The 26,666-nt window shown below is 39.4% G+C and overlaps 1 protein-coding gene across 1 annotated transcript in view; it reads right to left on the bottom strand.

Annotated features, from left to right (window-relative positions):
- Nucleotides 1-3,686: 3,686 nt before the first annotated feature.
- Nucleotides 3,687-26,666, bottom strand: part of tafa5a (TAFA chemokine like family member 5a) — a gene marked incomplete at both ends in the record, with an annotated part of 99,347 nt that continues 76,367 nt past the window's right edge. The window contains 2 exons of the mRNA XM_083906799.1: nt 3,687-3,757; nt 5,122-5,280. Coding sequence (XP_083762925.1) covers nt 3,687-3,757; nt 5,122-5,280 — 230 coding nt within the window. The remainder of the gene's footprint in view (nt 3,758-5,121; nt 5,281-26,666) is intronic.

Genomic DNA, 26,666 nt, shown 5'->3' with positions numbered 1-26,666 from the left:
GGCTACTTTTCCCAAATATTAACATTAATATGCAGTTCTTTTAGCAGCCAGTAGTATCGCCCCAGAGTGGCCATTAGGTAATTTATTCCTTACCAGTTAGACTTTCCTTGCAAACTGGATTAAGACGATCTGCACTTTTTTTTATGTACTGTCTCTGCTTCTACCTAATGCGTGCATATTTAATTTTCAATTTGGACTTTAGCATCAGCTTTGATCGGATCAGCTGTGTTTTTATGTCCGTGAGTGATTATAATTTTTTGGTGCTCTCGCGGTTTGCTGCAACCTATACTTAGGTAAAGGCAGAAAATCAAGCAGTGACTGATGTGTCTTGCATCCGAGAGTCCACGCATATTTTACACTTTAATTAAAACAGTTAAATGAACCCATTTATGGTCCTCAAGCTTGATATGGATCATCAGTGTCAGCGACAATCAGCGGGACTGTGATACTGACACAAACACTGTATGTGCTCGAGGTTTAAATGAGTATACCTCAGTCTGATGTGTCCCCCCCTTTTTTTTTTTTTTTGCTGCAGTGGTTGATGTGTGCAGGTAATAAAAGTAACCTCCTTCAAAACATCACTGTCAACATCAAGAAATGTACATATCAATCTTCATATGTGTTTTCTTGAGACGGCTGTCAAAAAAATCTATAGTCTGTTTTTTATTGACCGGACCAACATGTGCTCGTCAATGCAGCGTCTGAATAAGATAAATGTGTGGAGAGAGGGGCAGAGCGAAGGAAAGAACATGTAAAAGAAAAAAGGAAGAGGAAAAAACAAAGGGGGATTATATATATATATATATAAAAAAGCAGCATATCAGACTGCTGAGCTGAGTGACATTATGTCTGCTGAGGGAGGACAAACAGCATATATCTACTGCACCTTGCAATTCAAACTGAGCCGTGTTGCTGACTCAAGTTAGAGAATAGGTCAGCAGTGTTATGCCGAACAACAATCTCCCCTCCTGTGTGACAGAGGGAAACACTAACTCTCAAACATTCCGCCAATATACTCCAACCACCTCATGACATTTTGTCCAAAATAGCCCTTTATGAGGCTGTGGGGCTGAGTCACATGGATTCGGTTAAGTCAAATGCTCCAAGGGAAATCTGTCCGTCTGCATTTGATGTATTCGCACAAACACCTGACAGACAGGTCGGACATGCTCACTGGACTGTGCACAGCCAACAGTCATCCCTATGCGCAATACTGCGGCGGTGGCTGTAGTTTGGGTTTGACCTTGAAAAGCCTTAGGGAAGGGGCCATTTATTCAGAGTTAACCAGAGGGAGGCGGAGGAGTAAATCGTTTGTTTGTTTTTGTCCCACGATTCTCCCTTAGGCCTGCAGATAACAAGAGACTTATGTAATTTCTGTTTTTAGAGATTCAGCCTTAACCTTAAAAAGCGTTTTAGGCAATGTTGTTTTGGTTACATGCATGGTTGTGAAGTAATGCACCTAAATCATCCCAACTTCCCCCAATTTGAGATGAAACCGACTGGTCACATCAGGCCAGTGCATCCATCACATACACTGAAATTTTTAGATGAAATTTAAACAATGAACCGAGTCTGCTTGTTGCCGGCTATTAGAATTCCTGACAGTGAAAGCTGCTTAAACACACATGCACATGCAGACACACACACTGGGCACAGATGAGTGCACATAGCTGTCCAGCCATTTGACTTGCTGTCACTGAGCTTAAAGTGGCCAATGAAGCAAGCAAGAAAATACCTGTCACTTCCTGCATTTTGTCAGCATAAGCTGATGAGAGGTGCAATGATTGACATCCTGGGAAGAATGTGTGAAATACATGTAGGCCAGGCACCGACACACATTCATATTTATGAATATGCAAAGAGTTAGAAGCACACAGCAGCAGCAGCAGCAGCGTGTTAACACACAGGTAAGAATGTTAGTCGTGTATTTGCAAAATTAACACTCAGTGTCCATCATATTTGCATATATAGCAAACAATTTTAAGACACACACAGACTTGGTATCATATCCGTCTGTAAATGTATAATAAAAGTTTTTGTATGTATGTATCTTTGTGGGGAACAAAACATCTCCCTACTAAAAGGGAGTGAGGACATTTTGGGAAAGTCAGGACATTTTTGGCTGGTCCTCACATTTTGGTACCCCTTAAAAGGCCATTTTTGAGGGTTCAGGCTTGGTTTTAGGTTTTGGGAATTTAGTTGTGATGGTTAACGTTCGGTTAAGGGGCTAGAAAATGCATTATGTCTATGTGTCCTCACAATGAATGCTGCATAAATGTGTGTGTGTGTGTGTGTGTGTGTGTGTGTGTGTGTGTGTGTGCCTGCCAAGATAACAAATTACACTGTAGGCGTAACATGTAAGAGCTGTCACCTCAATCACCACAACCAGGTATATTAAGGGTGGTGTCAGGGGTGCGTAGAGAGACACACAACTCACAGCGCAGTCAGAGCAGCAGATGACTGATAACAAACTGCATCATCTGCGTTAAGCATTTATCTGCTATTTATGTGTGTTTGTCTTTCAGCAGGATGGCATAGACAAGTTAGTCGGCTGATGACTAAATCATGACAGATGCATTAATGATGCCCCGCCGGTCCTTAGTGTTCACCCATTGACATTCAAAGATAGGGCAGCTGTGCTGTGCGTGCTGACTTTTATAACATGTTTCCCAACCCAGACATGGCTCTCGGAGCATCCGCATACAGGCTTCTAGCTAGCGCCTGGTAGCTTATCGGCCTGTTATGCTATGATTTCTGATCAATTTGAGATCAAATGTGAAAAACGTTGTTTTGGGATGGCCAAAATACAAATCATCGGGGCAGAGTATTAATGTCTCTTTGAAAGTCTGTGCACTGTGATTGGCAGGTGTGGTGCCACTCTGTCTGGTCTCGGGCAGTGTTAGTGAGTTTCTTGGAGCTTTCACTTGTTTCCAAGTTGAAACTGTTCCACTAGTATCGACATCGAAATTCTTGCTATATATCACGCACACACCTTCGGGAATACCATGGACATTCATCCGCAAAACTCACAACATTAGCAGCACGTAAACATCTCCCACTCTAAGTTTCCCGCCACGAGCGAGCAGAACAAAGGCGCACCCATGTCAATCACTGCATAGCAACTGCCAAGCCCATGGAAACCATCCCCAGCAGCGTTGCGCGTTACATTAGATTCCAAGAACTAATCATGACGTTAGCATACATTAGGCATATTTGGAAGGCCAGGCCGGTTGCTGACGTGTATCAATTTCACCGGCGTAAACAACTTTGGAAGCGTGCTTCGCCCCGCTCTCCGCCGCAACGCTGCACGCCCCCACTGAATTGCATTATTTGTATCGAGGTAAAGGAAACAAACTCAAGAGTGTTACCTCTGTTTTTGGGTTGCATCTGAGGTTGCCTTTGTGAAGGTTACACACTGCCAAGATACAAAGGTATAAAAATTACCCTTCAAAAATATATGGTGTAAAAATTAAAATTTCCCCCTTTGGGTACCCTTAGAATGGACAATTTTCACCTTAAATCTTCAAAAGCTCCTCACAGCGGAACCAACCCCCTTGCTTGGGTCGTTGCTCTCCTTCGCCATCACGCTGAAATAAAATCCTGGCTAGAACCCTGATATATTTATGTGTTTCCAATTTAAAGAGTAGCCAGTAGTGCTACTACACAGCATAACGACATATATATAGCTATACATGGAAGACTCCAGCCTCCTCTCTGTTGTGTAGGACTTTATCTGCAGTTTTAACCAAAGAGGATCCTGAGAGCGAGAGGAAAAGGATGTGAAGTGAGACCATAATATGTTTGAACCAATGACAAGCTGCTGTGGAGGGGAACTAACAGAGACATGCAGGCTCATCGCAGCAAGAGTTGATGCATCTGAATGGTTTGTCTGGTTGGGTGGGGTGGGTCGTCGAAACACTCGTAACGCACTATGGAAATTAGCATCCAAGATCAAAAAGAATCATGACATCATGGGAATTGTTGTTTTGGCGCATTTGCACTATACAGGGATATTTTAAGGCAGAAATGTTAGTTAGCTACAGTACAGAGCAATGGGGTTTATGTGTCGAGTGAAGCTGAAGGTATGAGGAAGGAGGAGGGAAGGGGTTAGTGTGTGTGTGTGTGTGTGTGTGTGTGTGTGTGTGTGTGTGTGTGTGTGTCCTGATATTGGGCTGAAGTGGTGAGAAGGAGACCCGGAGCGCTGGTTATACAGTATAGAGGACGAGCGGGTGAATGAATGGGCGGCATCTTTAGCGAAATACAAGTGGCGACACAACATCTGCTGCTATCATTAACATTAAGAGCGTCCCTAATTCAAGCTAATTGCTGGCGACGAGGAAGTAAACAACGCATACAGTTTGTAGAGATGAGCCGGCGACAAGGAGAGTGGGAGGGAAACATTTGCAGGGGATTGTGAAGTAAATACTTAACTGGGAACTGCTTGCGGCAGACAGTGTGCAAGCTGGCACAGAGTGCTGTAATATGGCAGCAGTTGGAGGTAGTGCTTAAAGGCCTAATCATGAATCTGAAATGGCCAAGTAAATTCCATATATTTGACTATAATGTCATTTATTAAAGAAAGGACAATGTCATTTTACTTAAGCAGCAACCACTGGAGCCACAAGTAGCAATTACGGAGCATTACATTTCCCTGCAATACCCAAGATCTTCCTGATTATGGTTTTTACAGCTCTGCTAATTTCATATTTTCATATTAGCACCAGGTCAAATGAGTAGAGGTCACAACGCACAGGGGCCATTTTTTCTGTGCAATTAATTTGCATGTCAGTTTATTTATTATTTAAAAAAATAAAAATAGAAACAAATAAAAAAATATTTTTCCCCTTAGGTGTGTGGAATTTAAAGGTGCATTTTCCGGGTTATAATTTGAACCTTTACTCACCTTTGTTTGGGCTATATGCAGTGTGGTTTTTGTGGTTATTATGTACATTGCAGTGTATGCAATGTATATAATAATATAATAATAATAATCTAAAGCTTGACTCTTTGCAGCCTCCTTGAACAAACTGACAGAATGATATAATGTTTTATTCAGCTCATTTGGTGCCACCGGTGCATAATGTACTGCACACCTACTGGTTTGTGAGAGGGCCGAGTTACCTACGGGGGTTAAAAGAGATCCTGAACTCACCGTGGTGGTTTTGACTCGACCTCCAGGCTGTGTACAAGTCCAGCCAGATTTATTGACTAACAGGTCACAGCCTTCGTCCTCCAAACACGGCACCATCTCACACCACTGCCTTTTCCGAACGATACCAGCTGCGGAGACGAAAAAAAAAGAGAGGCAGAATCATTAGAAAGGTGAAATAAATGGATGAAAACAAGTGCCAGAGAGGTGGATGCAAGAAATGTATGGAGTGAGTAGGTGTTTGTATGATAGATTGTGAAGAACGGGGAGATGTGAATGCAATGTATGCAGGAATATGGGGAACGATGGGTGGATTGAGAGATGAGATATGCAGGTGTAGATGAAGAGCAATGAAGTAAAGAGACAAGTGAGAGATGCAAGCGAAGGAGGGGGGATGAGAGATGGAGTTGAGATGGCAAAAATCAGACAGATGGAGAGAAATGGAGAAAGCTGTGACCAGTGAGGTTAATGAGATAAACACATCACAAATGTTATTCAGCAGCTTTATAGTGGAGTCTTGTATCCTGCAACATCTCAAAACAGAATGAAATGTTTTGTGTACGCCCTGTGCACGAGCCACCAACGGTGACGATGGAAACACGCTATATCAAGTTTTAACAATCAGCGACATTCACTGCACAAGCGCAAGCCTTTGTCTGAACAGCAAGCTGTAATTTGTACTTTCTCGGGCGCAAACTTTGTCTCAATCTGTTTTGCTTTATTTAAAGTTCTAGACCACACTTAAAGCAAGTCCCAGATGAGCCTCAGTCTAAAGCCCATTACGTTCACTCACCCTACAGGCTTCACTTAAAGTACTAAACCATAATGATACTGTATATTTCTATAGTATATTTATATAGTGACGATGGAATTTGTGTGTGGAGAAACTGTTTTTTTATGATTTTGGCAGCACATTTTGTGCTAAGACGTGTTTTTTTATATGCGTTCTGCTTGAAAAAAAAAAAAACCCAGATATTACGAGCTGGCAACAAATACTGTGCATACATATGCTGTATTTGTTTTTTTGGGGGGGAAAAAACACACATAATTGAGCTTGCAACACCTCAACACTAAGCAGTTTAGTGCACACGAGCAGAGCAGAGGAATTGGAATGGAAAATGAAAATCACGGAAGTAATGGATACCTGGTTCAAATCGCAGGGATTAATCTCATACAAAAGCAGATTTGACTTAAAATCTGCTTTTGTATGCAAAGACTAAAATAGAGAATTATATAAATATTGCTTGAAAGAACTTTAGTTGAACACATTTGTAGCAATACAAATTTCAAGTAGGGCTGCAATGACTATTTGATCAATAAATTACTAAATGAAAACAAGCTGTTTCTGTTTTTTTTGCTTCTTAAATGTGAATATATTGTGGTTCCTTTACTTCATTTAACATAAACAAATAATTAACCATTTAACACCAACATTGTTTGGCATTTTATGGACCAAACTTCATACTTGACAGTATCTGATTAATCAAGAAAAAAAACTTTAGCCCTACTTTAGAGCAAATAAAGAGCTCCATAGAAATGGGGCAAATTATGCCTCTAAAATATCACCAACAGAATATATTTTTTTCAACCACTCTCACATTAATTTAGCAGAATCTATATAGAGCTATAATCAAACCAAGATTAAAAAAAAGAATATGCTGCCATGCAGAGTAGAGGAGCTGGGTATCAAACCACCGACCTTGGTGAAAGACCACACTCTCAACCTACTCATCCACAGCCACCGCTTAACAAGTAAAGCTACACTAATGACATTTTATTGTAATTGCTCCTCGGAAGCAAATTTTATTGTTCTAGAAGATACAATGATCATGAAAAGTAATAATATCATAAAAACAGAAATAAACCAGAACTATCACCTTGAGGTGTCATAACCATCTGTCCACCGTGACATTATACCCAGCAAAGACTTTAAAGGGAATTTAATAAAAATGTATTTTATCATCAACATATGACCAAAAATAATAATAGACCAATTTATGATTTATATATATATATATATATATATATATATATATATATATAGAGAATAATATGCCAAGAAAACACGTGGTCGTGCTGCGAGGCACATAAACGATGTTTAACAACCAAAAATCTATTCCATTCATCATTAGGATGACATTTGACTGGATTTCCTTAGGGTGCTCCTGAGATATTGTGTTCATATGGACAAAAATGGGATGACAGCGAACTTTAATTTTAGCCATTAAAAAACTAATTTAGTTCATCCCCACAATCCAGGTATTCCGGACAGGTGTCACAGGACGTAATTGGCGTCATGTGTAATTGAGTAACTGGAGTAGCAGGAAAGTCATTGGCGTATAATGTCATGTCTTTAGCTTTTTTTTTTTGACGATGGCTCACACAAGTCTAAAATTATTCCAAAAAACACTGTATAACCTCATTAAGATGTAAACATGTGACTCATAAAACTAAGATCAACAGGAATATCAGGAGGAAGGACTATTGATAAAATGATAAATGGTCACACTGCGACACACTATGGCATCAATGACTTACTGGCTCTCTCATAAAAAGTAGGAATTAAGTTTTCCTCTACAGTCTCTATGTATATTTGCTCTAAGAGCACCACTACAGGCTATAAAATACGCATTGATTATCAGCGAGCACTATACACACTGTTCCCAAAATCTGTTCACCATAAACAATATCTTTATATCAGTAAATCCATAAAATATGCATACCTTTTTCAAGCACTACATGGCTAAATAATAAAAGTACTCTGAACACTGTGTCAGCAAAGTGAAAATTGAGCTGGGAATTGACATCAGTGTAAAGAATTATTATTGTTGAGTGCATTTTGCTGACATACTACTCGAGTTTGAATTGCTTGGCACTGCTCGGGTTCGCCTTAAGGCTAGCTGCACGCGAGTGATGTGAAATAGTATACTGTGTGTGACTGGGGTATTTTCACTTCAGGGACAAAGTAACATGGGGAACAATTTGAAGAAAGCTCAGAAATCTGAAAAGAGAAAGAAGAAAAAGAATGGCTGTCCATTTTTGGATATCCAGAAGTACATTGGGTCATATGGTCCCTTTTGAGTGTGCATAATAATGAATAATGACCACAAGACCACTATAAGTCGTACAATATAACTAGACAAAAGATAAAACCAACGTCTCCTATAGGGAGAGTAAAAATGTGTTTTAAGATCTGTTTGTGAGGGGGCATGTAGTGGAAGATTGTTCCACTGGCATAGATTACACAAAGAGTCTCAAAGAGCTGTTTTGAAAGGATATGTGTTTATCTTTGTTTACTTTCTAAATGGAAAAAAAGCTGGACTGTCCATGTTAAAACCCTGATTTGGGACTATAGGCTTAACGTCCTGTGCCAAAGGCCCCAGGTCAACAGTATGTCACTTATTTGTTGCTGACAAAAGATACATTTGAAGGTGTTTACTTCTAGTTCCATTTTTAACAATGATTTCAATTCAATCCTCCCTGAATAAGTTTGTTTAAAAGAGACAAGAATACCTTCTACGACCAAGTGTACATTATGTTCTCACTCCCTTGTACACAAATGAGGTGCATTGTAGCTGCATTACACTAAGAACATTATACAGTTATAAAACAAACAAACACCCGACTTCCTCTGCAACCACCACACAAGGTATAAGGATGCTAATATGAATTTATTACAGAAAGCGTTTCGTTGATTTCCCATTTTCCAGCATTTGCAGTAAGCCACACTAATTGGTAGCTCTAAACTTTATTCTTGAATCACACTACACTATATCGAGCAAGAAATAAAAAAGTTCTAAAAACTTCATCAACAACCAACGCTACACCTGGGCAAAAATGAGCAGAGTGTATAATGAGGATTTAAAGCAGATTATATGTGGGAAGAAATAATTTAGCATTCGATTAACCTGTCTGAACTCTAAGAACAAATGGAAGCTGTGTATTTGTAATAACAGTTTCATGTTATGGCAAATAATAATAACCTGAACGTACTGAGCCAAGCAAATCACCCATTTTAAATCAAATTGAAATATAATTAAATACAAAAATACCTGATTAATTCTGAGCTGGGACCCTTTCTGTGGCGTTTCAAAAGGATTTCTGTCATACGCATATTTTCATGCTCACTATTAGACTGATTTTCACAATTCTTTATATTGCAAAGGAATTGGTTGCAAATCTGCTAATCTTTCACACATACCAGGCTGTAATAATCAAGCCAAAAACAATGAAAAACTTGGCATTTTCAGGGTAAATATATAAAAAAAAGGTAATTAATATTTGATATGTATGGAAAAGACTGATGTTGGTTTAAAACAATAAAGATAAGACAAGTTAAAGCCCTCATTTGGAGAGTTTAGACGACCCTCTTGGATAACCGTTATGGTATCTATAACCATCTGATGACAATATGGCCGTGTTGATGTGAGGGCAGTGGCTTGTGTTCAAACGAGCGTCATTCGAGGGTGATATAAAATATAAACCAACACACACACACATGCACCGTACTGTGTAATGTTATGTGCAAGGAAAGGTATCATCCACATTTTGATCAGCGGGAGGATAAGGTGCAGAGAGTGAGAGAAGATTATACTACACCCTCCATGGCACACTTATCTTCATACCTAATGGTAGATCACACTCATGTCAACAGCCAGCATCTTGGTCTAATAAATTCAGTCTAATGCCTCGCTATGGGTGACATGGCAGGGAAAATGATGGGCTAGTAAGTGTATATATATATATATGTGTGTGTGTGTGTGTACAGGGAAATAAAAGAGCAAGAACGATTACACGCAAACAGGCATAAAAAAGAGAGGAAGTCGACTTAAACACAGATCAGATCTGGTGTAGCAAATGCAGTGCGGCAACCTCGCTGAGCTGTTGCTAAGATAAGAGCGTGCACTAAGATAATTACAAAGTGTATGGATCAGATACGGCCTGAGCAGGCACCAGAATCAGCTGCTGCTGCTGCTGCTGCTGCTGTTGGACACCAAATATAAATACAACAAAAGCATGTTTATTTAAAAAAAAAAAGAAAAAAGGAAATGGATTGAAAATACATACTCACAGCCAGTTAATTGAAGCCTCATTAAAGCTGCCGTCTCCACTTGCTACACTCACACAACTAAATGACACAAATAAGCATATGCATCTATGGTTAATAGAATAATTAGATGAAACGCGGGTTAGTTTGCGACATGTCAAATTAAGACGATAGCAGCTTTTTTAATTTAATTTAAGAGTGTATGAGAAAGATAGAAAGACATTTAACCGAGTCCCTGCACTGAGAAAGGACGGTGGTATTACATAATAGAAGGTAACGGGAGTCAGATATCACCTTTTGTTCAAATTAATTTGGTGGATTTCCAATTGGTGATTGCCCAGTTCTAAAAAAGTGACAGCTTTAGTGGCTACTTAACGAGTTCGACATGGACAGACTTGTCGATGTTTTACTGTCACGGCGCTATGTCAGCGATTACAAGAGCGTCGGCTAGTGAATTTAGCACATGCACAAAGTAGATTTTGTAAATGTAATGGCAGACACAGGTCTTTGTAAGAGGTTCACTGGTCCAAAGACTGTATTGAATTAATAACCAGTATTGTTTAGGGTGTAAAATGCCACCTTCAAGCCGCTAAAAAGGTTTGAGCCCGAGGACAATATTAATTGAAGCTTATACAAAAAGACATCGGCACTCAAATTTGGTTTCTATAAGTCATGTTTCTCCTTTAAGGCCCAGAAAAGACTGCCTCATTTCTGCCTATCCTGGATTATGTCTTATACATGCATGCACCAGACCAGGTATTGCAAAGTCCAGATTCTGCATCCCATATGCTTCCCTTCGCTTCATCACAAATTGCAAAGCTCTTACTCATCACTGTGAGCTTTATTCTCGGGGTAGGACGGCCTGCTCTGGCTGAAGGTCTCATTGGTACAAACTCGGTTACACGTTAAACACAATCGCTGTGAAGCGCAACTCTCATTCCATGGAAGCACTACGGCGATGCACGGACACCTTAAACGCCGACATCCCCCGGAGCCGCTGTATCATCACGTACCGCAGAAAAGTCTAAGCCTATGATGCAAGTACATAATACGTTCGTGTCGTACGTCTATCAGTCGGAAAATCATGGAAGAAGTGTCAATAAGCGAACACTAATTCACTTACGTTAATGCGTACTTTACGGCAGTAATCGGTGAATTACAGGCATAGATGCTTTGACATACTTAATTTCAGCCCCTGTCGATACTAGCGTTTATAATGAATTGTAAACCTCTTTCACTTATCAACTGTGTGATTTGGAGCATATTAATTCAATGTAAGAAATCTGTCATAATTTGTTTCAGGTATTAAACTGTGATAAATGTCGTGTTATTAAAGTACACGCGTGAGTCCAAAATAGGTGCCAATGAAGAAAATCGGGATTAATCGAAAAAATAATGGACAGATTAGTCGACAACAAAAATAATCGTTAGTTGCAGCCCGAGATCATTTTAATTAATTCTTAAGGATTTAGGTTCCTGTTGGCTCTCTAATGTCTGCTATTGTCTTATTGTAATTTCATTTGTCTTTGTTGCAGATCTTTGTTTTTGTTGTTGCTGCCTCTCGGCCAGAACGCCCTTGAACAAGAGATTTGTAATCTCACTGGGATTATCCTGTCATAAAAATCAACTGCCGAACTGCTTGGAAACAGTCTCTCGCTCCCTCTCATGACTCCAATCTTTATTCTTTTGGTGACCCAAATGTACTTGTACTGAAAGGTCACCACTGCTTCAAAGTCTCCAGGATTATCATTTTTTTATTGATCCCAGTTCCAGAACTACTTTGCATGCCGATAACATGCTGCAGCATTTGAAAAATTGCACATAAAAAATAAACATTGAATGTCTAAGTGTTTTGGGGGGACCCTGGGTACTTAGTCATAATATGCGTACTTGATGGAATCCATTGAATTCCTTTTTAAGTACGAAGCATATGCGCAACATTTTGGTACTTAGTGCAACAATGAGTGAAAGAAAAAACAATTCTGCATAGTTGTATTTTTTGCCTCACTTTCATATTAGTTAGCAGTGCCTTGTGGAAACACTCGGCTGCTGTCTGATGGAAGTACATCAGCATCCCTCCTGATTCACGGTAATGAGCTTTTTATAAAAATAGAGCTTTCACACACACACACACACACACACACACACTCCCCTAAACACAAAAAAACAACTCGTACACAAATGTTCATATACATTTTCTCTCAGTTTTTCCTTCTCTGTAATGCATCATAATTAAGCTCCCCATAGATGGCGAGTCCAATAGTCATTTAAACAAACTCCCCACGTCTTCATTTCACAAATCTGTCAGAGTTTACTCAGACATACATTTTCCTTGGGCACACACTGTACCTACATATAACAAGTGTCTATAGATCATTTTTATTTGGCGATGAATCACACTGCGTTTCACTTTTCCTACTTTGTGGTAATAACGATGCAGCAGCACACGCATGCACACTTATGTGAAATGTTTTTTTTAAGCAAACCCTTAACTGACATGTCAGGAGACAAAGCTCAAATGAGTGCACTTTAAGACTTTGAGATTTGCTTTTATCACAGAAATCCCTTACCGTGTCTCCCTTTACAGTGGATCTAGGATCTGGATAATTAAGTGTATTATCTGACCTGCCATGGTAGGCAGACGTTCCCTAAACCTGGATTGAGCTGAGCAGGAATTAAGAGGAAGCTCAGCGGAATTTGAGAGAAGAACCTAATGCAAAGAAATAAATCCCTGTGCTTTGTAATTAGCCACCAGCTGCCTATCCCTTCCCCTCTGCCCGCAGCTCATCTCCTCTCAGCTCATTTTCTCTTGTCTTGTTTTCCCTCTCATCTCACCCTTCTCTCGCATGCACTATTTTCTCTTTCCGTCCTTTCATATCTGCCCTCTATTTCTACTCTCACTTCATCTCATCTCCCCTCTACTGTCTCTTCACGTCTTTTTTTTCCCCGAGGTTGTTCATTTCCAGTCTATTGCTTTGCCTGATATTCACAAGATTATTCCACCCGTTTGGCGGCCGTGATGAGTTCCTGTGAACTAAATGCTGTCAAGCCCCACTTTTAATTTTTTTTTTTTTTTGTGAGAAAATTTGTGTCCCAAATACATTGGCTTTACTACTGTAATGAAACTTCAAGAGGTAGAAATAATGAAATAGCACACTCCATGACATTTGCAGACCTCAGAGTTGTGTCTGTGTGTAAATATGCTTATGAGGCTGTCTTTTATTAATGTGTGTCATGTGTATTATATGTGAGGTCCTAAACCGTGATCAACATTTTGGCCTCCAATGAAATATTTAGATAGTGATAGATATAGTATAGTGACCAGCTACATTGTATATTGCAACCAACAATGGATAAATAAGTCTACATTTTGCAACATAAATTATCTCTAAATTAGTTTTTGCGGTACATGTTGTGAGTGGTGTAATTCTTTTTGTGGTGCAGACCCAAAACCAGAAGTTATATATTTTCCATTGTACAGTTTTTTATACTATACTGTGTTTTTTTTTTTTTTTTTTCTTTTCCATAAGCAATAGTACCTGGTAACTGGTACTTTTTTTAGTACCTGCTCTGGCGAGGTTCCAAGCGAGCTGAGCCCATACTAAATGTGATGTCGACAGACTGAAAGTGTCGTCACTGGAAGAGTCATGAGCGCGACGTCCGAGACAAGAATCGGTAAAAAAAAAAAAAAAAAAACTTAAAATCCTGAAAACATACGTTAATGTCCATACATTTCTAAAATCTTAATATTTAACAATTCTACAGCCATAAGATCAAAATAAATTCAGACGGCCCCGATTATCATGATGGTCATAAGAGGGTTAACAGAGGTGACATTCACCCTGTTATGAGTTGATGTGCCATCAAAAATAATCCCGGCGACATTAATTGAAGGTTGAAATCAAACACTGCGTCTCTTTGAGAATAAAACGCCTCCATAATTGTGTTTCACATATTTGTTTTCTAAATTGAAAGAAGTTAAGTTTAATTAAAGGTTGTGTATCTTTAAACGGTGTAAGGTGAGAACTTACTAAAGATGAATCAAAACTGTGTACATCTCTGTGGAGTTAAAAAAAAAACCCAAAGCGTTCACATGTAAAATAATCCTAGACTGTAATTCAGAGTAATATTCTTATTTCGTATCTTCTTTTTCCATATTGCCGATATCGTGTGCTATCTTGTGGATCGTATAGCAGTGGCAAAATTGTTATGCTATATTCCTTATAATACACAACCAAGAAGCAAGTTCATGTAATGTATTCCTTTGTTATTTTCAGTATATAGGAGATAGAGTATGTTATAAATGTTTAAAATTGGTTTAAAATTCTAAGGTTTGCTGCCAATTTAGACTTCCTTTGTCCCCTTGTGTCCAAATGTCTCCTCTGTAGTCCACATGTCACGTTGTGTTGGTATTGTGTGAGGCCTAACTGGAAGCTTCAATGGTGAACCAATGGTTTGGGCTTGTTTATGTGTTTGTGTTTGTATCTGTGCATGTGCACATGTACTTGTGTGTGTGTGTCTGTGTGTACTGGCCACCAGGTACTGCTATCGTTCATTCACAGATGTGCTCTGACATTTCCTCTACTGCTTGACGCCAACAGCAGTCCCACATTTGTGTACACGCACACACACAAGCGGCGTGCGTCCACCAGACACATGTGTACAAAGACAGAGAGCCAAAAGGTGCCGTGAGCCAGCGGAGGAAATGTCAATGTGAGTAGGAGTCTGTGGGACAGAGATCTTTTAACACCAGCGTCTACTGAGACACCAGTGTGAACGGGTAAACCCTGACATTTATACCTGGAAGAAGCCGCTAAACACAAACAAGCCCACACAGAGAAATTAAAAAGTGGATTATCTTCTGGTTTACCAATTACCCCTTATTTGCTTGATGAATTGCTGTGGGAATAACACACAACTTTTTCTCGTCTTATGTGTTGATGAGTCAAAGTAATGATTAATTTCACATCACATATTCAAAAAATAAAATAAAACGTGAGTTGCTATAACTGTGCAGAAGTCACAAAATAAATAGTTTTTTCTTTCATTTTGTTCATAAAAAACTAGCCAATTTTTATTGGTAGTATTTCCTAATTTCACCAATTCAAATTACTACTTTTTTGTGAGATTATAATGTTGGTGAAAATGATGATGAAAAAAGGATATAAGAGACTTTATATTACACATTCTTATGGCCTCTGTTTATACGTTTTCATACAGTAATAGGAAAAAAAAAGCCACCTGAATGCCCTGTGTTCTGAGGGTTAAGAGGTTAATGTAAGAATGAATAGAATATAGTAAGTATATATAAAGTAATCATGGGCAAAATACAGGCTGTTTTATCCTGTTCTTATTATGGTCACAATTTTGTTCGGATCCAGATAAAACCACGCTCTCTCTTCCCATCCCATGTGTGGTAAAAAATGTAATATTGTTGAAATGGATGAGCAGTGCACTGTTTCCATTACCTGTGCTGCAGCAGCTGAGGTCTTGCCAACAATTCAAAAAGGTCTAAAGGATCAAACCACAGGCTCAGTGGACTGTGTTACTGTGATACTTCTACTGCAAAGCTATTGGGTGATGCTCAAAAACCATAGAGTGTATGTAAAAAAAAAAAATCAGTGTAGTTTTCTGGTTTGAAAAGTAAAGAACAGCAAGTATGACCGAAGTAGCCACCGGGACGTGAAATAAATCAGTTTGAATAGATGTCTATGACAAACTTGAGTTCATTTTCCTGAGGAGATAATAGCTTCAATAGCAAGGTCTTCTTCAATAAAACATGATGTCCATCCATCCTCTACTGCAGGGATCAAGTAAATGTGGCCGAGCGCCAATGTCTTTGTAAGCAATTGAATATTTGGGCCAAAACATTGTATCTTCATCAGGCAAAGTGTCTTCAGTTAGGAACAAAAACCCATGTTTGCCGCCTTAAACTAACAGTAATGTGGATGTTGTCTTTAACCAGCAGCTTGTTACCAAGACAAATGCATGTGAGTTACGTACTCGTACTGTTAATATTTATTGTGCATCATTTCAATTTTAAGTATTACTGCTTTTTCTTTGAGCCTAACCATATGCAAGTAGTTATTTTACAGACTAGGTTTACTCCCCAAACCTGGCTGTTCATGACAACAGCAGTGTTTTTATTAAACAACTTTGTACCTTTGTATTTTTCAAACCAAACATTTACTTTAGGTTAACTGTTCATGATTTTTTAGAATAAAAGCTCTGAACTCGATACGAAATGTAATTTTTTTGTGAAGATAAGCTGGCGGGCAAGTTTTGCCACAATTGCAGACCACCAGTCCATCCCAGGGACACATAGAGACAAACACCCACCCGCTCTCACAATCACGCCTATGGTCAAATTAGAGCGTCCAATTTGTCTCATCCCCCGGATCTGCATGTTTTTGGACTGTGGGAGGAAGCTGGAGAACCCAGAGAAAACCCAGGCACACATGGGGAGAACATGCAAACTCCATGCAGAAAAGCCCTTGTTCCAACAGGGGCTCGAACCAGCATCTTCTTGCTGCAAAGGCAAGAACACTTGCCACTACGCCAAACGTGGCCCTGAAACTTGATGTTAATTTTGTGAATTATGTTCCTATTTAAAGGAAAATGTGATTGACAGCTGGTATCTTCCAATAGGCACCTGGTTTGCAGTTAACATCTGTGAACTTCCGGTTCCTTCCAAAGGGAGTTTCTTTTGCACCCACAATACTATGTCTGCTCTTTATGATATGTGTTTGAATGACTGTGTAACAAGCTCCTCTGGGCGTTAGTTTTGTTTAAAATGAGATGCAAAATTAAAAGTGACCAATTCTAAGCATGGTAACGAGATTAGAAATGGTGGGTTTTAATTTTTCTACTATTTATGCCTGGATAAGGCTGAAGACGCTGTCCTCACGTTGCCCAGACTCAACTACTGTTTGACGGAGGCAACTAATAATAAGAGGGGGGATAAAAAGGCTGTTTGCTTACACTGGCATTATCAGCAGCTGAGTGAATGCAGTGTAAGCAACGCAAAGAGCAAGGCTATGTGACAAATGAACATGCGGTAGGGGACAGCGGCAGGGACGTATAGCGCCGGACTGATGGGTCACGACGACAGCTGTGATCGTGATGTGGACGATCACAATGAAGGTGACTATTATGTTGAAGCTGATGATAAACGACATCGGACTAAAGTAGAACAATACCCTGCGGCTGCAAACAGAAATAAACACATATAATTAGTCTGCACACGTATAGCATTTCCTTCCGTTGGCTGCTCATATGTGCGCTGATGTATGACAAAGGTGTGTGCGAGGCGTGTGCTAATGTGGGCATGTGAGCACGCTATATAGTGTCTGCTAATAAAGCGTCTGAGAGCCGGTGCAGGCCTTCCTTTACGTTGATGATACTTGTCTTTTTAGCCTTATTGACCTCTACATCCAAACTAATCCGCCTTAAATTATGCATAACCTTTTACTTGGCAGAGCTCCCCATAAATCTGTTTATTCCCTGTTTGCTCTCTTACAAAGCCCGCTAAACAAATTCCAATTAAGCAAAACAGCAATACAGCATGAATGATAATTCAACTCTGTACAGTCCCCAAAGCAGATAAGAGTGCGCTCATCGCTGTTATGTATAAGGCAGCTTATGGGAGACTGTTTGGTTTCCCTCGAATCTGGTTAGTGCTTATTATTTTCAGGTCATTTAGTCTTTACGAGTACGTAGTGCACGTGTGTGTGTTCTCACTGTGTTTGTGCATCGTCCATGTGCACGTAGGTATGAATGTTTTCTTTGCGTTTGTACACACACACTAATTATTTTCACTGCTACAGTTACAACTTACTTTGTTGTTTTACAGTGCATATACATAAAATACAACACTATATTTCATTTTACACATGTACATCGTTATGTTTTCATTGCATTGTATGCTCTTTGATTGTTTAATGCTCTCTAATATTCTTTTATTCCTGTGATTGCACTTATTAGTCTAAAATCAATATTATCAAAATGTTTTTATAAACGTTATTGTCAAAATGTGTGCTTAATTTAACTATAAAAGGGCCAGAAAATGATCCTGTAACTAAGTGCTTTTGCCCATTTTCCCAGAATAACTTCTGTCAGTTAATTACAATTTACTGCAGGGCTTCCCCCAGTGCATTATAAGCCTGGTGGGCTGCCAGGCTTTACTTGCCCCCCCGCCAGGCTAAGTGTTACTTGTTTATTTATTTTAAAGATATTTTTTTTTATACACCACAGATTTTTCTAAACCGGGGAACAAGGGCGCTGCACACCCATGTAACGTCCAGGATGCTGATTGAAACCCAAGTCACAAATACATCATTAATACGGCTATATTGTTATTGTCGATAAAGATGTTATATTTAGGGATGTACCAAAAATTCGGCCGAAATTTCACCACCAATAAAATGGTTCCAACAATATGTGAGTACACTGTGGAACAGCACCTATTAAATGCTGGAAAGTCTATTTGCGCGAATGCGAAACTTGGCCGCAGATTATGAACTCTAGGGAGATCAGCTCATCTGATTCATCCCTTAATTGAAGCACTGAAGTGTTTTCTACACAAAGGTTGAGACCATGGAGTGAAAACAATGAAAAGTGCGCTCTGCTCTTAAGAGTCCCTCACCACGTTCACTGCACTTCATCCCAACTGTACTTGATCCTTGACATAAAGATCATTATTTTGATGTGGGGATAAAGCAGCGCGTAGAGAGATCAAATGAAATGATCCAGTCTGCGTTGGATACAGAGAGCCCGCTCAGATACGGAGAAGCACATTTGTAAATGTTTTTGTCTCAATGTACAAAAACACGCCCAAAAATGGAAACTACCGCATGTACAGGCATTTTTCCAACACTCTCCTCTCTGGTGACGCTGATTCTCCAGTGAATTTACCGCAATAACCACACATGGGTTTTTGACCGATGGAATTTTTTTCCGATATTGATTGATTTCATTTTATAAGGGACCATGTGCAATTAAAACATAAATGTCGCCATTTGATGTATTGCACCAGAGTTAGCCTTAGGCTAATTTACATCTGCAGTCCCGACCTTAAAATAGATAGAACAAAACCGTCGTGTAACAACGTAACATGTCGTCTCACTATGCTCTGTTGTTAAAGGGTTAAAAATGCGATGTGATTCCATAAAAGTTTGAATGGGAACAAAAATGAATGGGGTTGGACGCAGGGCTTACTCACATACTCACACATTCTCTCCCTCATATCTCACAACAATATAATGAGTTTTTACAACTCATTCCATCGTTAATGAACAAGAGAGGCAATGCGTAATGAATTGAAAATGGTGTAATCTAATAAAACCCTCACATATTACATTAAATAATGTAATAATAGTCACCTATGCACACATTAGAAGTTGAGTCATTAATTCTGGGAATAACAGGACAAAGAAACATCACATGAAACAAAACGATCCAACACTTTGTTTTGTATCGAACTGTTAAATATTCAGTTGTTTTATTAATCAATCATGCTCAGGGAGGCTCTGGGATAAAAGGGAAGCATCTGTGCTCTCTGAAAGGAGTACACTCCCTTCAGCAAAAAAAAAGATAAAATACGACTTCTTCTGATCTCCTCCCTGAAACTTCTACCGCTAAATAAATCTGCAGAAAATCAGCCAAGGAAATGTGTTTTTTTTATATTAAAGGTTTCAGCTAAAATGGCACATAAAACATTTAGAGACCTGGTTCCACTTTCACCTGGAGCTTGTAGTCATTTCATTCAAGCTGCACAGGATCTGTGGTGGGCGACGAAATGAGGTGCTACGTGGCTTTGTAAATATCTTTTTTTCTACCATCAGCCGCGAACTCGTCGACTATTCAGACGCGACATTGTATGATAATTTAATAATTAGTGCACGGAAACAAAATGAAATCGAAATGGAATATGTGATGTCTTGAACCAAAAACAATAACTTGAGATAATTGCCTTCAAAGGAACAAAGAAAAAAAAAAGGTGGCTTATGTCGGGCACATATTTAATCTTATAGCTTTGATTTAGGGAAATAACAACAACAACAACAATAAAAGAAAATCTAAATTGCTGAACAGAAGCTCATCATGAAACAGGTGATACAGAGAGTTTGGGCACAAAGGTAATCTGTTGCTGTACCAATATCAGTTTCTCCATCTCCATCTCCATCAATTTGAGATGTTAAATCCCATTGTAATTTGCTTGTTTACGTGCGACTGCTAACATTAACCCTTAGAACACAGCATTTCAGCTGCTTTTTGCCATTATTATGTGAAAACCGTACAGTATACACAGAGGCTTGAGAATCTGCAATATAGAGCGTCTAATATCCTTTTTTCAGTACAACCTATAGACAATTTGATGAAGTGTTTTTTATAAAGAAAAATAGAATAAAAACAGTATAATTGTGCAACTTCTGAACAATTATTGCTACTTTATATCACATATGGCGATATATTTCAGATGACTGTTTGACTTTTGTGGTCCTCCTCAGTCTAAGTACCGGAGATAAAACACGCGATGTTGACTTCCGCACTCATTGAACTGCTGTTAGCTCCCAGAAGCCTCTGTGTCTGATGTCATTTCCTGTCCCTTAAGTTTCGTTTGACTTTATTATTTTTTTAAGGTGGACCTAAAGAGATGCTACTAAATAGAGTGTCCTGAACAGGGCTGTTTTGGCAGGGTGATTGAACTGCTGTGGTGCTTCATCCTTGAGGTATTTTGACCAAAGCATGTCACAGACATGTTCATTGGGACACCAGGGAACTATGCTTCTTCAAACATCATACCAAACTTTTTTTACTTGTTTTAACGGTACAAACATTTAATTGTGCACTGTATGCTCTGTCTAACATTTTTTTTTTTTTTAAGTCACGGCAGACAACATTTTTCCGATTCACATTCTGTGCATGTGTACTATCGTGCAATCTGAGTAAGAAAACAAATATTAGGTGCGTTAAAGCAGTGTTGGGTTTCACTTTGGCAAAGCAAAGCGATCTCTGTTTGTCCCGATGACACGCCACTGTTATGCAATTTGTATTTTCAATAGGACAACAAATTACCTTTCATATTCCCAATCTCCCTGTGTATATATTATGAAAAACTACCCTTTTTCTCAGCACTCTAATTGTTGTTATTGTTGTTCATTGTACTGAATGCTGCCCTTAAGTGTACTTTAGGGGGAATTATTTCCTTTTTTCCTAAATGTTGATTTCATTTTTTTTTAAAGACCCATTTCTCCCTTGTAATAACAAACACTAATCACACTACATTATTGTACACAATTTGCACATCATTTTTTGTTCTTTTTGCAAGCTTCTCTCTGCTTTTTTTTTTTTTAATAGAGAATATAACCATTGTATTGCACAGACAATAGCATGGAAAAATAAAAAAAAGAGTTTGTTTTTGAAGCGCACACAAAAAGTTTATGTAAAATGGGGGACTTTGAGTAACAGCAGCAGTTTGGAAGCATCATTTTATGCCCCTCTGAAGAAAGAAAATAAAGCACAGCAGCAATTTTGGGGAGTTTATACTCCTAAAAATATTGACTTTCGCACATCCGGCATGCACCAGGTGTCCTTCACTCAGCTGCATGTGTGCATTTCAAAGGATAAACGGCCCCAAATATATCTGTCCTGGTACTCTGAATTTCCGAGACCTCTTTCCATTAAGTGTGAGTGATAACAGGGCCCCAGCTGTGCTTTCTGCCACCACCACCACCACCACCACCACCACAACAGCTCCAAAGACAGAGAGAAACAGAGAGAGAGAGAGGGAGGGGGCTGAACTGATCCCCCTCCCCTCCTCCACCCCAGCGGTCTTGACCCAGTTAAGACGGTTCTGTGACTGATAACCAACGCAGAGGCTGTCAGACAAGCTTTATTGAGACAATAAATGAGCCAGGACTCTAGTTGCACTGCAAGGAACATTAGTTATGTATTTAGAGAAGTGCTTGGCTGAGCTCTGGATCCATCCTCCACCTCTCCACCTCTTCTGTTGCCCCCTCTTGCTCCCCTCCTCCGTCTCTCACTTTCCCTCTCCGCTGACGCCTGATGTCATTTCCTCCCGACCTGGCATAGCAGCTGAATCAGGAAGCAATCTAATTCTCACTACTAGACAATTCCTTCACCTCCCCCTCCAACACTCAGCCTCTTGCCAGAAAAGTGCTGAGTTACAGATCAAAATCTGGCCAATCTGCCTCTGGTCTTGATTCTATCTTTTTCCCCCTTTTATTTTCTTTTATTCTCTGTATCAAACTGTCCAGATAAGATAAATTCCATACATTTCTCAGTCAAATATTGAATGAATTTAAACGGGGCATAATAACAGTGATGGGAAAGCATTAACTACGCATTAATTGTCATTTGTATTTTTCTGATACTTTATACTAAATAATAGTTAATTTCAAAGCATAAAAACACATTTTCACTAATGTTATGTGACTGTTACAGTTTCTGTCTACTTTTCAAATTAAGACATTTTTTTATGAGAAAACTGTTAAGCTAATTAGCTCATGAAAAGCTGTTTCCGACAGAGCATCCCCACTTTTATCCAAATTTCACTTTTATTTTTATGAAATGGCAAATAACTGCACAAACTTAAAAATAAAATTAGCAACTGCAACATTAATCTCCACTAATTTCTATTCCGCTGAAGAAAAAATAATGAAAATGAAAACTAATGAAAACTTCAACATGCTGTGAGGGTTTAATGGCAACCTCCAAGAGAGATGGAGAAACAACATCTGTTTTGCAGATTTTCTGGATATAAGTTTGAAACTTGACACCACAATGTCAATGTAAACCGAATATTAGCCTTTGCTGTCGACACAGGGACTTTTCACTGCCATGTTGGGAGTAGAGTTTGCGCTAAAAAATATTTTTGACGGCCCATATGGCCATTAATGCTTAAAAATTCCGGCCGTATATATTTAATGCCGGACAGACACAATCTAAGATTGAACAAGTTTTCATTGAATTCTGGAAAACAAACATTCCACAACCTGTAAAGTGAGCAGGCAAAATCTAATTATTATAAACTAAAATGAGATATAAACAATACATATGCTGCTGAATTCATCAGAAATACATTTAAAAGCGACATATGTAAGAATGTGGCGGTCAAAAAACGACACTCAAATTCAAAACACTGAGGTCTTTTAGGTTTCATTTTCTCCGCCATTGTAGCTCAGACGTGACTGGCAACTCGTGGTTGCTCGGCAGCTGAGACTCTACTGACTGCAATGATTGGTAGACGGCGTTAGATAAACATAAACATGATTTGCGGTCTGTAAAATAATATTTTTAATGCAAATATTTTGGCTGTACTGTTGTTGTTGGTGAGTTCAGTTTGTTATATGAATATTATTCCTGAGTCTCTGTGACATATTAGGAGGATTTTATGCCCAGTTTCTTTAGACTTATTACATAATGCAACTTCAAGATGACTTTACACGCTTATCTCTTGCGACAACTTCATAATAAATTATGAAAGTAAGGAAAATTAGTGCACACGGCTCGGTCGAAATGTCACAATTCCCCGTTTATGTCTCCGTTTGCGTTCTGCGACGGCTTCATTGGGCTGTTTTGATTCGGTTTTGGAGCGAGAATCCACATTCGGCCACAGGACAAGGGACCATACCCCAACGCAGAGCTGTCATCAGTTGTCTTTGACACATTTTTGCCAGCCAAATTCATGTGACAACGACTAAACGTTGCTAACGGCTAACGGAAACCCTGGTTGGGTGCGATATGCAAATTAAACAATGTTGGAATGTTTGAGGAACACAAAAGATTAATTTAACTGCATTGTGTCCATTGATGTACTCCCCTTACAAAACCCTATAAAATGATGTTTTACACTGTTGCTCCAGCAGGACGAGTGCGCCTGGTGCATGACTGCGAGTGGATACTGTTGTGGTACAGAGGTGTGAGGAAGTTTTAAACTTGACATTTCCCAAGGATCGGCAACGATCAATAGCAAAGGTCAGGGAAATGGTAACCGCCAGCTTATTGTGATGCCCGGAACACAAAGTCTGTCCACCTTCTCAGTATAATCTGTGTCCATCCAGGATTTGTTTCATTCTAACCTCTTCCTTACACACACACAGAATAGTGAAATAGGTGCAGGGTTGTAATCTTACCACCAAAACGAAGAGTCTTATTTTCACTTCATTTAAGCCACAATAAGTGTTTCACCACTTCTTGTATTTGTCTACCTCCTCTTTCCTGACCGCAGAGACTTTCTTTCAGCACAGCCTTTGTCATTTTGCGTGTAGCCGAGCAGAACACACGCCATTTAGATATAATAACAGGGGCTGCACACACACGGTGCTGTGGTTGGCACTGTGTGTGTGAACTGGAGAGCTGCCAGTTAGCGGCGGGGGTAAACCTTCGAGACTCTGACCATTATGAGGTCCATCATGCACGCTGTGGGGGCATTGTGCAACCCCAGATTGTAAACAACAAATCGATAGCTCATTTGTCATTTGGTTTAGAAGGAAACACGTTTTTTGGTGGGAGAGATCCACTTTTCCAATCCAAATGAACCGATCAATCTCGACTCTCTCGTGGGGTCTCCTCGCCTGTGAGCAGGGCTGGGAAGGAGCGGAAAAAGCACTCCGTCCCCTTGTTTCACTCATTTCTTCCCCTGTGTCTTATCTTCTTTATTTGCTCATCTCTTTTCCATTCTAGCTAATACCTGCTCTGCCTCTAAAACACCCTCTTGATTGCTTTTTTTTCTCTTCTCTGACTTTGTCTCTTTCTCTAGTTTTTCTACAACAACACTGACGTCACTATCTGGTGGTGCAATGTAATCCAGAGAAGGGGGAGACGGAGGAAGAGAAGAATAGGTGCTACAGTTTCGCACTGATGGTATTTTGTGTTTAAGTGGGGGAGCACAATGTTCCTGCCAGAGTGCTGCTGATGCTGAACGGGACTGGCAGGTGGATTATACCTTGTGCCGCTTTGTCCCAGGACAAATTTAAAGGCAGCCACATCAAACATCTAGGCACCATGGGGGAAACAAGAAGGTTTGGTCCATCTTTCTCTTCAATTCTTCTTTAACCATTTCCCCTATTTTCCCAACAGCTGATTTACACCTATGCAGTAGAAGAGGCATCTCCTGAAATACTTAGTTGCCGCAAAAGTTGAGAATTGTTAAACTTTCCAAGCTCGTGCTCGCCAATCAAGTCATGCTCTGTCGCTGTTGCTGATGTTTTTTGACAAAGTGCACCCAAAAATGGTGGACATCCCATCCTTAACACCATCCCTTAAGCAACTCTTGCTCCAAAGCCCTGCAGGTTTTACCACAGGGTCTGTGGCGAATATCATTTCTCTCTCATTCGTTCTTGCTTTCTTTCTTTCCGTCTCTCTTTAACGGCGCCCACACACACACAAACAACTCTCTTCGCAGCAACGTTCCAAATTGTTGGTACAAAACATTTACCTCTCCTGAGCTTTGGCTTCGCCGTCTACATAAGAGCTTGCGGGGGTTGAGATCAAGTAGCGACGAGTGAACATGATAGCGGCGAACAAAGACAAGCTGGAACGCGGTTAGGGCTCTTCAGACTCATAAACAATGACGAGATGCATTGAATGTTGAACATGAATCAAAGTTATTTAGAGACTCAAGCTGCTTTACAGAGATGAAACAATTAGTGTTATATTTCTCACACAACCAGGAAACTTTTCTGGCGTTTAATGGCTGACATTTTTTTCTCTGCAATTGTAACATAGTGTGTTTACGGTCTGTAATTATCCCCAGCAATTAGTGTTGATGTGTAAGACTCCCACCTGGGATTTAATTTGACAATAATGGCCTCACTATTTACTGTTACTGCAATTATTATTGATTATTTTTTTTTATTAAAACAACAGTGACTCTGTCAACAGATACACCAAGATCTTCTAGCGTGTTGACTGCTGAATTAGATCAGATCAGGTCGAAATGTAACCTTGTGTTACCTCTATGTTAAACCCTGGTATTTAATTACACACCATTGATTTGTCCTTGTCAAAATACAAACAAATACAACACGCCTGATCTCAAAGCTACTGCCTGGCATTAACTCTTTAACACCGAGCATATCGCATACAACGTTTGCACAAACTCACTTTGTATTACCGTAATTATGCAATGGTTTGTGCTATCGGAAAAATTCCAGTGGTTTCTGAAAGCTGAGAAGTTGCATGTCAAGGCTGACTTGGTTATTACGGTAATTTTGTTCCCACTGTTGCAAGAAGCCAGCAAATCAAGAGAGGAGAGGGTTGGAAAAACACCTGTACATAGTTTCCATTTTTTTTGCCTGTTTTTGGACATTGAGACACTAAGACTTAAACAAATGTTATATTAAATATGTTTTTTTTTTACTGTTCAATGTTCTAATTTAACACGCAAAAAGTTTGTGTATTACTACTTTTTTTTAAATAAAAACTTTTCAAATTGTTTAAAGTTAT

Source organism: Microchirus variegatus, assembly GCF_963457635.1.
Source record: "Microchirus variegatus genome assembly, chromosome: 20".
NCBI lineage: Eukaryota > Metazoa > Chordata > Actinopteri > Pleuronectiformes > Soleidae > Microchirus > Microchirus variegatus.
Note: the sequence above shows the minus strand (reverse complement) of the source record. Positions and strands in the feature narration are given on the sequence as shown.